The sequence below is a fragment of the Carassius carassius genome, chromosome 19 (genome assembly GCF_963082965.1).
Source record: "Carassius carassius chromosome 19, fCarCar2.1, whole genome shotgun sequence".
NCBI lineage: Eukaryota > Metazoa > Chordata > Actinopteri > Cypriniformes > Cyprinidae > Carassius > Carassius carassius.
Window position 1 is genome coordinate 7,864,561 of NC_081773.1, and position 16,088 is coordinate 7,880,648.

A 16,088-nucleotide genomic window follows, 5' to 3' on the forward strand; every position below is an offset into this window, starting at 1 on the left:
TAACTGAACCTGACAGTACAGAGGACTGCAGAGACAGAAACGCCGAATCATGTCAACAAAGGAGAAACAGATGAAACATCCTCCAGAGTAAAGTGAAAAACAAAAGTGACTCGTTCCTCTGACTGCACCAGGAAACAAGGACAATCACGTAACATAATTACATCTAATCTACATGATGATGGCTGCCTGCATCCCATTACAGGGCTTTGAGCTCAGGCTTAATTGCCTTCGTTAAATTTAATCTGTTATGATAATAGGCTAATAGCAATGAAAGTAAATGAGACTTTCTAACTAATATGGCAAACTTCAGAACATCGGCATGGTTCACGGAGGTGGATTCAGCATTCAACACCTTTTTAAAACTACTCAAGGACTCTTGCATTGTAAACAGGTATTGTGACAACTTTCCAGCTTAATTCTGATAACTTTTTACCCTCTCACTGACCCTTACAACCCATATACACAGGAAACAAGCAAATTAATTCCCTTAAGATTTAACAACGTTAGCCTGTGAAATGACTTGATGTTGATATGAAAACGTGAACACTGATATGTTAATGTGATGTCAACACCATTAAGCTTTCTGACTTGAAAACTTTTTAGCATCGTAGTTCGTGTTGATTGTTTAAATAGACTGGGGGAAGAGCAATTGTAGGGCCCCATAAAATCTGTTATATTTTTTCCCGAAATCTTATTTAATCTTATCTTTTTTTTCTCTCAAATTTCCATTTTTTTTTTCTGGATTTTCCATTACATTTCCATTGTAATTGTTCAATTTATCAGCAATTTATAAAACAAAAATTACTTTTTTCCCGGCCCTATGAAACATATTTTTACGTTCCTTCAAATTCAGTTTTACTTTTACCAAATTCAGTGCTTTCCATTAATTTTCTGGATTCCATTTTAATGGTTTCATTAAATTTGAATCTAAAGCACCTCTAGTTAATTGATTTTATTAAAAAAATATTATTATTATTATTATTATTATTATTATTATTATGGTCTTTTTATCAGAAATACTGTGTATTTACATTTTTCTGGTAAATTATTTTCTTGTAAATATTTATAAATAGCAATAATTTGATTATTAGTTGGAATTCTATCATTACATAACTATAGTATATTTCTGTCACAGTTTCTTCATATTAAACCAAACTTTCATTTTGACAGGTTGTTGTGAAGGCATTCCATATTATACTGGACTGGATTCCATGATTCTGTCCGTGTTTTCTGCATCACAGAAATCATAGGGCCCTACAATTAAATCACGACTGAACATAAACTACAACTATAGTTGATTAAAAGCACGTCTTGTGTGAGGTGTGACATCCAGAAAATCTACATCAAACACAAATAAAGAGGTAACTGATGGAAAACTACCCATACTAAGGTATTTTACCAAATACTGCAGGTAAATAAAATACTATTTGCCATGTCTGTTTAGTTGGAAAAGCAGCAAAGAAAATCCTTTTTTCCCCATGATGTCAATTTAATATAGGTTTGTTTCTTCAGGAAGTAATCCTCATAGGAAATGACTAAGCTAATGAACCCTTACCTAATGCATTTCTTACCTAAATGAAATAAAGACGAGTCTGTGATTGGCAGCCTAACATAGTACTTTCTAAATCCTGACTAATCCAAAAAAAAAAAAAAAATAGGTCTTTATGGTCCACTTTTGGAAGCAGGATGCAGTAAATAATGGAGGAAGGAAAAGAGGGAGACAGAGAGAGATACTTCTACCCTGAAGTCTGAGTGTGTGTGGGAGATTCTGACCTAAAGCACTGGATATTGCACAGCAGAGATAAGAGCATTAACAGCAGAGACAACACAGCACAACATGAGACAAAAAAACAAATATAAAACAGTTTGCACTATAAAACCAGCATATTAGTGAAGGAAATGTGCTGTCAGGTTTCAGATACCTGACAAGAACACACCCCAAAAGTCAAAAGAAAAAAAACTTACTATATTTTGCGTAATGAAAATGAATTATTATTATTATTATTATTATTATTATTATTATTGTGTTTTTTTTACAACGTGACATTACTTTCATGAAAGATGGATTTATTTATTATTTTAGGTTAATAATTATTGTAATACTTTATTTTAATAACCTATTCTCACCATTAACTAGTTGCTTATTAGCATCCATATTACTAGCATATTGGATATTTATTAGTACTTATAAAGCACATATTAATGCCTTATTCTGCATGACTTTATTCTAGATCCCTTAATCCGACCCCATACCTAAACTTAACAACTTCTTTATTAAATATTAATAAGCAGCAAATCAGAGGTTTATTGAGTTAAGAGTGAATGAGTGTTCCCTATTCTAAAGTGTTACCATAATCATATATATATATATATATATATAATATATGCAACATTTCTAAAGATGTATAAGGGTATTACTATAAGGATATGAAACTTTATTAGTCAGACAGATAGATAAAGATTTAATAATGAAATAATTGTCATGATGCAACAAATGTTAATTGTCCTAAAGACAGTCTTAATTTTCTTTTAAAAAACAGAATTTATTATTATTATTATTGATTTTGGGTTGAAACATTGACATGTATTTGTGAGCCAAATAACTGGAAATACATTGAGAGATATTCTTGCAAATGACTGACTTGTGGAAGACACGACTGCAGGTACTGCAACTGACATTAAATGGAACAAAAGACACAGCAAGACTGGTGAAAAGTAATGAAAATTTGAAAATTTGTAACCATAGCAACGGAGACGACCCCTTTCTTCAGCGGGGTGACTCACCCGCAGGCAGAGGCAAAGAAAAGAGGTTAAAGGGGCTTGCTTGAAGAGGAAGCCTTGTTTTTGTTTTTTTGTTTTTTATATCAATAAAATTCCAGAGCCAAACAGAGAGCTGCGTTAATTCTCAATTTCTGACACACTCAATTTCTGACACACGGCTAACCAAATAATGAGATGTCAGTCAGGCTTAAGGTTGTCAATCAAGCTATAACTGTGCAGACACATGCTGCTTACTGACGACTACATTTTTACTCAAAATTTGAGTACTATACAAGTACCTATATATGTAATGAGGCATGAAGTGTATTTGAATAGTTGAAATGGTAATCACTGAAACTTCCAAACAATTAATCATTGGCAAAATGTAAAAGTCAAGAACACATATGGACTCAAAGCAGAAAAAAACAACAATTTTGATTTCACAGTGTTTTTAAAAATCCCATCTGATATTATTTCTGCGTTTGTCTTTAGCGAAAAAAATGGTCAAACTGGCATGTGTTTTATATATCAGGGAAATTAAAACTAAAATAAAGCAAAATAAAATTATTGCAATAAAAAAAATCCACCTTTTACCTTCATTTTTTTAAATTTGAAGTATTAAAATCAATGCTGAAAAATGCACACATTTAAATGAACGAAATTTACATTTCCGATTATCTTTTTGACTAAAAGAAGTAGTTGCTTCCACAGTTCCACTGGGGAAAAAATAAATTAAAAAAAATCAAGCGATTGTGCTGGCACAGCACGCACATACACACACAGTTACTTTGACAATCAGCCTGTTCATTCTCATAATAAAATAAAGTCAGCCAAACATGAAAAAAAAAAAAAAAAAAACCTGCGCAGTTTAAATATGTCGTAAAATCTGTGCCGTTAAGTGTTATCACAGTACGTGATGTTATGCAAAACATTTTGTATTTATCATTTTGCATACTTTCTAAATAGCCTACAGTTAATTGAAAGGATTGTTGTGGAGTGAGGGGAACTAAAATAGCCTAGCTATGTTTACAGTGTTTATTATAATGTTTGTAAAAAAAATTCGCGTTGGCATTAGGCCTATTTCTGAATGAAATAATAAAACGCGACCTGTGTTTTTTTTTTTTTAAACACTTTTTTTATATATATGCGTAGCATAGGCTTATTTTAACCATGCAGCAAACTTTAAATATTTTGATAAATTCCTGAAAACAAATAAATAAATGAATTTTTTAACCGTTTTACTGATTGTATTAATTGATCAAAACTCTTAACGGTCATTACAATGAACATCCCTAGCATTGGCAGTACAACAGAACTGATGATTACTGCTCATTGTCAAATGTAGCATATGCATACTGCAGTATTTACAGTATACTGCAGAAATAATGCAATATACTAGAATGCTAAGAGTACAAACATTCCTGTACACTCGCTCATGTTGTATTTCTCAAAGATAGATACTATTTATCTAAAAGATAAATACTATGCTCTTTCAGTAAACAGAGGGCTTGTGCATCAGACAGGAAAAGAGGTTGTGGTACACTGAATTTAGATTGTTATTTTTCTTTAAAAAGAGGTGAGGGCGTGGTCACTATTAAGGAATCTTCAGAGTCAGAGGATCACGTCTTCATGCAGTTAATTAAGTCTTTACGTTATCTCTGCCATACGAGAGTTCTGCGCAGACTGACTTGCATACTTTTATGCAGATGAGACCTACTTTTAGAAATAGTCATTCATACAGCACATAACAGTGGTTCACATACACGCACACACAAACACATTAAAGCTGTTGTGAGTACTATCAAACAGAATGCTTCAAAGCGCAGTGGCACAGTTCACATGCAGATGCTCCAACACTTTCACACAAAAACACAGAAACAAACTGGGAGATGATGTAGCTGGATTTACTGCAGTAATGTTGACCTCAATTTAAAAGAATATTGCACACTTTCCTCTTCTGCCAAACTGTATACAAATACACATGCCTAAATATTAATATTTTAAGGGGCCGTTCACAAAGAATGAGATTTTTCATTTCCCTATGATGCTTTTCCATTGTTTTTCTATGCAAACATGTGCTAACATCCTAAAAAATGTGACATTCAGGTGTGTTCTGTTGAATAACCTATAAGACATTTTACATATTTTATTTATTTATATTATTATTTATTTATTTTTATTTTTTGCACGACCTCGCCAAGTGGTTCTACTTTGAAAATCTCTGCCAAGTTTGAACTTTGTAGTGTTACAATATTTTGAACAGTATATTTTGTTTACGCCTCACTTGTTTTTCTTTGGAGTGATCTTGGGCATCACACTGACACCTACTGGTGTGGATGTATTCCAATCCTGAATGAAGTACTTTCTTCTGTGAAACACTAAAGAAGATATTCTGGGAGTCAGTTGGGTCCAAACATCATTGGGTCCCATTGTCTTTCATTGCATGTACAAAACACATATATATTCTTCAAAACAAGCTAGACAAATTTGACATTGAGTAAATTATGACAGAACTGTCCGTTTAACTGCTGCCACCTCATACCGAAGCAGTTTTTTACTTTGTTACATTTAATGTTACATTTGTTACAATTATTATGGCTGGTGATGTGAACAAATGGTGACAGATGGGGTTTGAGCCTATACATGATCTGAATAAAGATGCTCAGGTGGGTGGATTAACCTCACCATATTGCACTGCAGAGAAGGTTAAACAATGGCATTACAGATAATATTTCAGTTGTGATACAGACTGAACTAGATCTCTGCATCAAGTCTGGATGTTATTATGGATGTACAGTACCAGTAGTAGTAGTAGTAGCAGTAAGTGTATTTTTGGCCAGTATTCCTAAAGGGGTTATGTGATTGAAGTAAGCTGGCAGGAGCACATGGTTTTCTGCTTCACGCTCTAGTGAAAATCAGGTCGAAAGTGGTCTGGAGTCAGAAACGCACTGAAAAGTAGAGCAGGCAAAGCTGGTGTCTTCGTGGCACACGTTCAGAATATCAATATTGAGACAACGGTTTTCTTCGAGATATCAGAGCGTTTTTTTTTCTTTTCATGGAGATACGAAGATTGTGATCTGTACTTTCACCTGAGGTCTACAAGCAGGAAACGTGGCATGTGTGATGCTTGAGCTGGCATAGATTTCATTTTCTTTTGATAATAATGAAATGATTCAGTCATCAATATGAAGGAGCTCACTGGATGAGGAACAGCTTTTGTAGGAATCATTGTAAATGGATTTGCATTGAAGGGGGCGAATATCTTTCCCTGGTGCGTTGCTTTTAGATTCTCTTTATACAACCCGAATTCCGGAAAAGTTGGGACGTTTTTTAAATTTTAATAAAATGAAAACTAAAAGACTTTCAAATCACATGAGCCAATATTTTATTCACAATAGAACATAGATAACATAGCAAATGTTTAAACTGAGAAAGTTTACAATTTTATGCACAAAATGAGCTCATTTCAATTTTGATTTCTGCTACAGGTCTCAAAATAGTTGGGACGGGGCATGTTTACCATGGTGTAGCATCTCCTTTTCTTTTCAAAACAGTTTGAAGACGTCTGGGCATTGAGGCTATGAGTTGCTGGAGTTTTGCTGTTGGAATTTGGTCCCATTCTTGCCTTATATAGATTTCCAGCTGCTGAAGAGTTCATGGTCGTCTTTGACGTATTTTTCGCTTAATGATGCGCCAATTGTTCTCTATAGGTGAAAGATCTGGACTGCAGGCAGGCCAGGTTAGCACCCGGACTCTTCTACGACGAAGCCATGCTGTTGTTATAGCTGCAGTATGTGGTTTTGCATTGTCCTGCTGAAATAAACAAGGCCTTCCCTGAAATAGACGTTGTTTGGAGGGAAGCATATGTTGCTCTAAAACCTTTATATACCTTTCAGCATTCACAGAGCCTTCCAAAACATGCAAGCTGCCCATACCGTATGCACTTATGCACCCCCATACCATCAGAGATGCTGGCTTTTGAACTGAACGCTGATAACATGCTGGAAGGTCTCCCTCCTCTTTAGCCCGGAGGACACGGCGTACGTGATTTCCAACAAGAATGTCAAATTTGGACTCGTCTGACCATAAAACACTATTCCACTTTGAAATAGTCAATTTTAAATGAGCCTTGGCCCACAGGACACGACGGCGCTTCTGGACCATGTTCACATATGGCTTCCTTTTTGCATGATAGAGCTTTAGTTGGCATCTGCTGATGGCACGGCGGATTGTGTTTACCGACAGTGGTTTCTGAAAGTATTCCTGGGCCCATTTAGTAATGTCATTGACACAATCATGGCGATGAGTGATGCAGTGTCGTCTGAGAGCCCGAAGACCACGGGCATCCAATAAAGGTCTCCGGCCTTGTCCCTTACGCACAGAGATTTCTCCAGTTTCTCTGAATCTTTTGATGATGTTATGCACTGTAGATGATGAGATTTGCAAAGCCTTTGCAATTTGACGTTGAGGAACATTGTTTTTAAAGTTTTCCACAATTTTTTTACGCAGTCTTTCACAGATTGGAGAGCCTCTGCCCATCTTTACTTCTGAGAGACTCTGCTTCTCTAAGACAAAGCTTTTATAGCTAATCATGTTACAGACCTGATATCAATTAACTTAATTAATCACTAGATGTTCTCCCAGCTGAATCTTTTCAAAACTGCTTGCTTTTTTAGCCATTTGTTGCCCCCGTGCCAACTTTTTTGAGACCTGTAGCAGGCATTAAATTTTAAATGAGCTAATTAAGTGGATAAAAGTGTAAAATTTCTCAGTTTAAACATTTGCTACGTTATCTATGTTCTATTGTGAATAAAATATTGGCTCATGTGATTTGAAATTCCTTTAGTTTTCATTTTATTAAAATTTAAAAAACGTCCCAACTTTTCCGGAATTCGGGTTGTAGATAAACTCACTGATTCATAGTCTGTTTACACCCTAAGGCCCCTAATTTGTGGAGGATATGCTACTGAATGACAAATTAAATTAATGGCATGAAGCTCCTTTTCCCCACTATTTCTCGAAGTCAGTTTTAGATTCTATTAAGTTGCTCTGTTTTCCTGCAGTGCATCATAGCAGTGTTTAAAGCCGATTTCAATCATATGCTTCAATTAAATTATCGTTGGGGAATCTGAGGCGATGCACGATTCAACAGCCTGCTGATTTAATGGCCTTTCCAACTCTACAAAAATATCCAACAAATTTGATATCATCGCTGACAGTGAAACTTTTTCCTCTCAAATGCAAAGCCACGTATCACAAACATAATTTATAATGATTTCAACCAGGTGTGGTGGTCTTATGGTAAACAGAGGGAGCCCTACGTTGGGCGCCACATTTGTGACAAAGTTTGTGAGAAATATCACAAGCTTTCGGTCTCACTCTTCCAAGTTAAATTTAATAAATATGACTCAAACATGCATGGCCTATCAGTGCCCGTAGCAAACAGGATACATCTGCATGCCGCACTGGAGCCAATGAGCAGAAATAATCTTGAGCTTCTTCTCTCCACTAACATTTGGAGAAGAAATTCTCCTTAGGAAAGATGCTCTTTGAAGTCACAGTGCTAAAAATAACCCAGATATCTCTGTTACTTTGAGTTTCCACTGACATGCACACAGAGTGAGCTTTTGCCTGACACAACAGTGTGAAGAACAACAGTGACATGCTTGTGGCTTGGTGTCTGTGAATCCAAGCGGGAGTCAGTGAGTGTTCTGGTTAAGGCTGCGCAATATATCAAAATAAAATCTAAAGCACAATACAGCAGAGTTTCAAAGCAGCTTGGTTTATGCTAGATGTTACTCCACAAAAACTCAATGTTTGCATGTCACTTATAACTAGGGCTGGATGATTAATTAAAAAGAAATCGAAACCGAAATTCAGAACCTCTAACCGATGTGATTTTCCCATGTCGGTTATTACATTTTTTTTTACTACCACGTGTGCAGTCGATGCAATATGAGTGTTGCATTTGCGTCTTTTGCAGTGTCTCACACATAAGTGCCATGCTAAAAGATAGAATTTAAACTTTTACATGCAGCACTGCTCATCAATGTCAGTTCCAGGCGGAGCAAGCGGTACATGATTTTGTTTACAGCAAAGCCGGCTGTGATTTACAGTAGCAGGTTTGCACGCCAACTTTTGAAGAGAAGTCATTCTGTACTGTGCTTTTTTTTTTTTTTTACTTGCGGCTTAAGACACAAAAAACATGATTTATGTGAATGGCCAGTAAGAACCTAGAGTAAGTACTTGCGCATATAGCATGATGGGACAAGATCACTGAGATGGTGTCTTGCTTTTTCTCCTAAATCAGCAGTGTTCTATTTATATTCATTATTTAAAACATTTGTTTACAGGAGATGCAAGTTATTATTTATTTCCTACTTGTTGCATTGCATTATTTAATATTATATTAATTTAGAAGAGATACAAGTTATTTTATACTTTTTGCATAACAGTATTTAAAATGCATTTTGTTTGCAAGAGATGCTGGTTATATTCTACTTTTGACATGGCATTAATCATTGATTTTTTTTTTTTTTTTTTGGAAACTTGCTTTTAACAATAAAATTGAAATGTGTCTTTTCATAAGATGTCTTCTTTGCAAACAATGTGTGCTTTGATTTCACGTGAAGGGATCGTGGTAGATCCCTTGCTGTCTATGCAGGGTCAGAATGCTCTCGGATTTACATTTACATTTTATGCATTTTTTATCAGACAATTTTATCCAAAGCGACTTACAGTGCATTCAGACTACACATCTGTTTTATCAGTATCACAAATTTTCATCAAAAACGAAGGTCTTACGGGTTTGGAACAACATGAGGTGAGTAATTAATGACAGAGACAACAATTTAATTAAACTAACCCTTTAAGAAACAATGAATATTTATCCATTTTAAAAATCCTTCTGTTGCAGGAATACTCAAGACATTCTATCAGGGTGAGTTGGAGGATTTGCTGTGTTTGTTTGTGGTAAAGACAGTGAACTGATATGACTGCATGCTGACTGAACACCGCCTGTCTAAAGACGTAGAGAAATCCTGATCCTGCCTGAATCTGGCAGCACTGCAGAGGATTACGCTCAACTGATCCGGCATGTCCGACATATGACAAAACTTTACTCTAAGCTGTCTTAGTCAGATTCCCTCCTGCAGGAGAGACGTGCATGTTCAATTCAATTCACATTTATTTCTATAACACTTTTTATAATACATATTGTTTCGAAGCAGAGTTACAGAAAAAATGCATGTCCCAAACGTAACAGGTCAAGAAACCATATGTGACTGTGTCAAAGAGAAAGTAGCTTTTCTTTCATAGGAGCAACAAACTTTTAAGAATATCATTGCCATTCTATTCCACATGTTCATTGGTGATGTGCTTGCCAGTCACAACGGCTGTCAGGAACGATGGACATGTCTTCCCTCCCCTACATCTATGTGTTACTCAAATGCAATGGGAAACACACACACCTATCAAGGCTGGTCAGGGGTGTGGTGTGTCAACTCAAGGAGCTCATTAAATTCTCAATACCCTAAAGGAAGAGTGCAGGGAGGCAAGCAGTCATGTTTTTTCATCTCTTCCATTTTATTTTTTTCCTTCATTCTTCAGCACACAAACCTTTTAAACGTATTAAAGAGAGTTGTCACAGATGACATATTTGAAAAGAAATAACAAGACTTCTCCTGAAAACCCCATAAAAAAGCTTGACAAGTGCAGGCTTCATTTAAGTGTTGGCCCAAAACGTTTGCAATACTTAGAGAAACCTGTTAGCTACAGCATATTTTTGATTTTATATTTCCCTAATTGCAATTTAAATCATTAATATTTTTGCCACAGTTTTCCAGAAGAGAGACTGCTATACTAGAAGTGAAATTTGTCAGTTATTAAGTACAGATGATCTCAAACCTAATGTACTAAAAGATACAAAACTAACATTTTGATTTGGTGTCTGTGTTTTGTAGTGTATTTCTCACCAGTAGCAGCAGCAACACCATATCTGCATGATCGCAGGCACAGGCCACATGCAGGGCAGTCCAGAGGTCTTCATCCTGCAGGTTGACATTCAGTCCTTTCTCTATCAAAATCTCTGCTGCGAACACATCGTCATGGCGGGCGCACTGCAGAGACAAAAGCAAAAGCAATCTAGCATTCTCACAGTCACAGAGGAGCAAGAGGATGTCACGTATCATCTTACAGAAATCTCAATCCCCCCCCAAAAAATAAATAAATATTGTCATGGTTCCACAAAAAAATATATTTAGCATTATATAAATAAATATTATACACTGCACTGAAAAACAATGATGTATTCACAAATCATTTGACACTAAAGCCTGAAGTAATGGCTGTCGAAAAACCAAAAAATAAAAAATTGACAGTACTGATTAAAAGTCATTACAAAAATCATCAAACACACATGGTAAGGCTTTTTATATTTAATATTAAATCCATATATTTATGTAGCTTCATACTTTTTGCACCCACTGTTATTTCAGGAAAGACATTTCATTGAATATGTCAACGGCCTCAAACGTAAATCATTTTGCCCAGTAACAAACTTTCAGAGTGCTTTAATGAATGAATGCAATAACTTTATTCAGACATTATTTAGCTTAATCTAATGTGCATTTAAATGAGACATTTAAATTAATGAAAAAGATTTAGCTCTTTTCACATTAGATAATTGCATTAATTGCACTGAAGCACAGGTTGATTTCTGTTAGAGGTGCAATAATCAAAACTGTAATTAAAAAATAATTTCATGTATTGCATTGGATATGAATGGTTGATTTCATATGCAGCGCCATAAAAAATGTATTGTTTTCTGTCTGAGCATCTCTGACTCCTAGACAGTGCCAAGACTTAATTAAACTATCCAATTACTGCTGAAATTGGATTTGTTTCTGTTTAGCTGTACTATACCCTGGTGAACCCTTTAAATTTATTTACCTCTCTATGGTCACAAAATTAACTAACAAAAAATTGAGTCATCCATCTTGCTTGAGTGTAGTGCTCACACACCGGACTGGGTCTATTAAAGTCAGTGTCACAGAATAGTGTCAAATGTTTCCCTGAGTTACAATGAACCAACTAAAGGTAGTGTAATGGATGCCCACCATTCAGTTGGCAAACAGGCACTGAACAGAACATATCGGTGTCATAAATAACCAGGCATTGTCAAATAAAGGAAAATGAATTAATTACGGCTTCAACCCTCTTAAGCTTACCAAAAAAAGACACACACAAATACATACATACTAACATACATACATATATATATATATATATATATATATATATATATATATATATATATATATATATATATATATATATATATATATAGATATTATCAGACTATTATTTGGTATGTTTGGTATATATTTAATCATTCTGAAGCTTCATTTTTGCCACAATGCTCACAGTCAAATTTAGGATGCCATTTTTTCTATAAAAGAAATGGCTTAACAGCTTATAAGGTTTACAGAACATGTTACATGAATACAGAACATGTGTCCCAGGTGTGGTTTGTCGAATAGAAATGTAAAAGTCAGAACATTTTATAATATTCCTTTAAAATAAGTCTAAATACAGGTGCATCTCAATAAATTTGAATGTCATGTAAAAGTTAATTTATTTCAGTAATTCAACTCAAATTGTGAAACTTGTGTATTAAATCAGTTCAGTGCACACAGACTGAAGTAGTTTAAGTCTTTGGTTCTTTTAATTGTGATGATTTTGGCTCACTTTTATAAAAAATCCACCAATTCGCGATCTCAATAAATTAGAATACTTCATGAGACAAAAAAACAAAAACAAAAAATTGTGAATTGTTGGCCTTCTTGAAAGTATGTTCATTTACTGTACATGTACTCAATACTTGGTAGGGGCTCCTTTTGCTTAAATTACGGTCTCAATTCGGCGTGGCGTGGAGGTGATCAGTTTGTGGCACTGCTGAGGTGGTATGGAAGCCCAGATTTCTTTGACAGTGGCCTTCGGCTCATCTGCATTGTTTGGTCTCTTGTTTCTCATTTTCGCCTTGACAATAGCCCATAGATTCTCTATGGGGTCTCAGGTGAGTTTGCTGTCCAGTCAAGCACACCAAAACCATGGTCATTTAACTATGTTTTGGTGCTTTTGGCAGTGTGGGCAGGTGCCAAATCCTGCTGGAAAATGAAATCAGCATCTTCAAAAAGCTGGTCAGCAGAAGGAAGCATGAAGTGCTCCAAAATGTCTTGGTAAACGGGTGCAATGACTTTGGTTTTCAAAAAACACAATGAACCAACACCAGCAGATGTCATTGCACCCCAAATCATCACAGACTGTGGAAACGTAACACTAGACTTCAAGCAACTTGTGCTTCAAGCAGCTTCTCCACCCTTCCTCCAGACTCTAGGACCTTAGTTTCCAAATGAAATACAAAATTTGCTCTCATCTGAAAAGAGGACTTTGGACCACTGGGCAACAGTCCAGTTCTTCTTCTCCTTAGCCCAGCTAAGAGGCCTCTGATGTTGTCTGTGGTTCAGCAAATTCCTTGACACGTCTGTGTGTGGTGGCTCTTGATGCCTTGACCCCAGCCTCAGCCCATTCCTTGTGAATTTCACTCAAATTCGTGAATTGATTTTGCTTGACAATCCTCAGAACGCTGCAGTTCTCTCGGTTGGTTGTGCATCTTTTTCTTCTACTCAACTTTCTGTTAACATGCTTGGATATAACATTCTTTGAACAGCCAGCTTCTTTGGCAATGAATGTTTTGTGGCTTACCCTCCTTGTGAAGGGGGTCAATGTATGTCTTCTGGACAACTGTCAGATCAGCAGTCTTCCCCATGATTGTGTAGCCTAGTGAACCAAACTGAGATACCATTTTGAAGGCTTAGGAAATCTTTGCAGCTGTTTTGAGTTGATTAGGTGATTGGCATGTCACCATATTCTAATTTGTTGAGATAGTGAATTGGTGGGTTTTTGATCAATGTGAGCCAAAATCATCAAAAAAGAACCAAAGACTTAAACTACTTCAGTCTACAGTATGTGCACTGAATTTATTTTTATACACGAGTTTCACAATTTGAGTTTAATAACTGAAATAAATTAACTTTTCCACAACATTCTAATATACTGAGATGCACCTGTATATTGTATAAGACCTCAGAGGTAAAGGAACTGAGTTTTGGAACACTGATTTCAAACAGGGACAGTTAGATATTCTGCTGAGGACATTACAGCCACAGTGTATGACGGCTCAAGAGACAGACGCATGTAACTGAATTTGTCAGAGCTTGTCCTTATGTTCTTACCAGATGGAGCAGAGATCCTCCTGAGGAAATCACTGTGTTCAGGTCAGCTCCCTCCTTCAACAGCCTCAGCACTGGAACAAAAGGAGAGCATGGGGGGATGAATATATTTGCAAAATGAACACTTCATCAAATCTCAGCAACCCTCTATGTATACAGATACATAGTGAGGAAATACTATGAATTGGTAGACTCTCAACAGACACTGGAGCCACATACTGGCTCAGTCCCAAAACCTAGTGTGCTGCCTAGCCGTCTACAGCCTACACAGGCACCAACCTTATAAGGCTACATTCTTATGGAACCTCACAAGTTACAGTTTTTTTCAATTGCTAACAAGCGTTTGCCAATACTTTTTCTAAACCCTTAACACAGCAACACAACTATAACACACACTTAGCCAAATAGTTAGCCAAAACCACATTTTGTTAAATAAATACAAACTCTACATTTCAAAATGCTGAATAGAGTAATTTGGACACAACATTAGCACTACTTTTCTATCCAATAGGAACATATAGTCAATCATAGAACATTTAAAATTGTTAAGTGTTAAATGTGTTCATTCTTGGCAACATACTGTTTAAAACTGAATGAGTCATTACTTTATAGAATGTACTATAGAAAAAAACGGGGTCCTCTATGCAGAAATTCAAGTGGAACCTTGATTGAAATTGCTCTCCAGTGGGTGGCGATTGGATGTGGATGGTAGATGATGCCAGAGATCAACAAAAATTACAACATACATGGCCTTTGGTTACTATGCAAGCTTGTTTCTGTCACAGGATAAAAAAAAAAAAGTAAAAAAGGTAATTGTGAACTTTTTATCTCACAATTTTGACTTCTGTTTTAGGAATTGCGAGTTTACATCTTGCAATTCTAATTTTATCAGATTCACAATTGCAAGAAATAGAAGTCAGAACTGTGAGATGAAACAAAGTCACAATTACCCTTTACCCTTTATATTCCATGGCAGAAATAAGCTTCCATAGGTTTCACATGTGTAAGAGGGAAAAACAAACAAACATACAAACATAAAAAATATACAGTCCAGCACACATTCATACAACCTCCCTTACTTCTTCTTCTCCAGTACCTATCTTCTTCTGATATATAGGTAATGGACACACTCCTCTCCCACCTCCAACTATTCCTCTTCCTCTCCCAGGCATTGTTGTTTTCTCTCTCTGATTCTTTGTGTTGTTCTGCATCCACAAATCCAATTCAAAGAGGTCTTTTTTACTCTATGCTGATGTGATGTAAAGAGCATCAACACTTGACTATTCCTCCAACTGAGACTGGAATCGGCTATTTCTAAATATTTTAGTGATCTGTTACTTAAAAATGCTTATCAGTTGTTACAATATTTTATATAGAGATAGTTTTCAATACTTTTGAGCTGCTGTTGTTGCAGAAGTAGAGGTTTTACACTATATTTAAAGTTTGGAACATTAGGTCTTTATTTCTGTCATGCTGTGTTTGGGCATTTGTAAAAAAGATAAGAAAGGTCTATGATTTTGGTATGGGGTAAGCTTGTGTTAAAATAAAATTTAAGCATTTTAGAAATGTGTTAATTTACTGAATATTGTGTGAAAATTACATGAATTGTGTTAAAGGTATGGTCACATGGAGTGATGTTGAGCTAATTATAGTTCTTTGAAAATGTGACTACAGATTGGACAAAAGGATGTTAGCTATTGAAAAAAACTGTAAGTTGTTATAACACTCTACATACACAGAAACAAACAGTGCTAATGTACTTTAAATGGAGTGCAGGAGTTTGGTGTTAGTATGTTGCTAAGCTAACAAACATATCTTGTCAAACTAGTCAAAAAATAAAAACATAAAAATCACAGTGTTCGCAATCTTGGACAAATTTCTCATTCTCCACAAAAGATACATACAATGTTGTCTTCAAATTCAGCCAAAACAAGGTTTCTCAGACTACTATCCCGGTGTTTACTTTATAAACAAGGATCAAACTTACAGCCTTTGTTGCTATTCTTAACCATCAGACTGTTGACAGTCCTTAACTCA

General features: G+C 35.6%; 1 protein-coding gene across 4 annotated transcripts in view; it reads right to left on the reverse strand.

Annotated features, from left to right (window-relative positions):
* The window catches only part of LOC132094980 (unconventional myosin-XVI-like), a 250,673-nt gene that overhangs the window by 157,244 nt on the left and 77,341 nt on the right, over positions 1 to 16,088 (reverse strand). For all 4 annotated transcript variants that reach the window (XM_059499687.1, XM_059499688.1, XM_059499686.1 and 1 more), the window contains exons 3-4: positions 14,055 to 14,125; positions 10,734 to 10,877 (exon numbers count right to left, since the gene is read on the reverse strand). In XM_059499687.1, the coding sequence (XP_059355670.1) occupies positions 10,734 to 10,877; positions 14,055 to 14,125 (215 nt within the window). The remainder of the gene's footprint in view (positions 1 to 10,733; positions 10,878 to 14,054; positions 14,126 to 16,088) is intronic.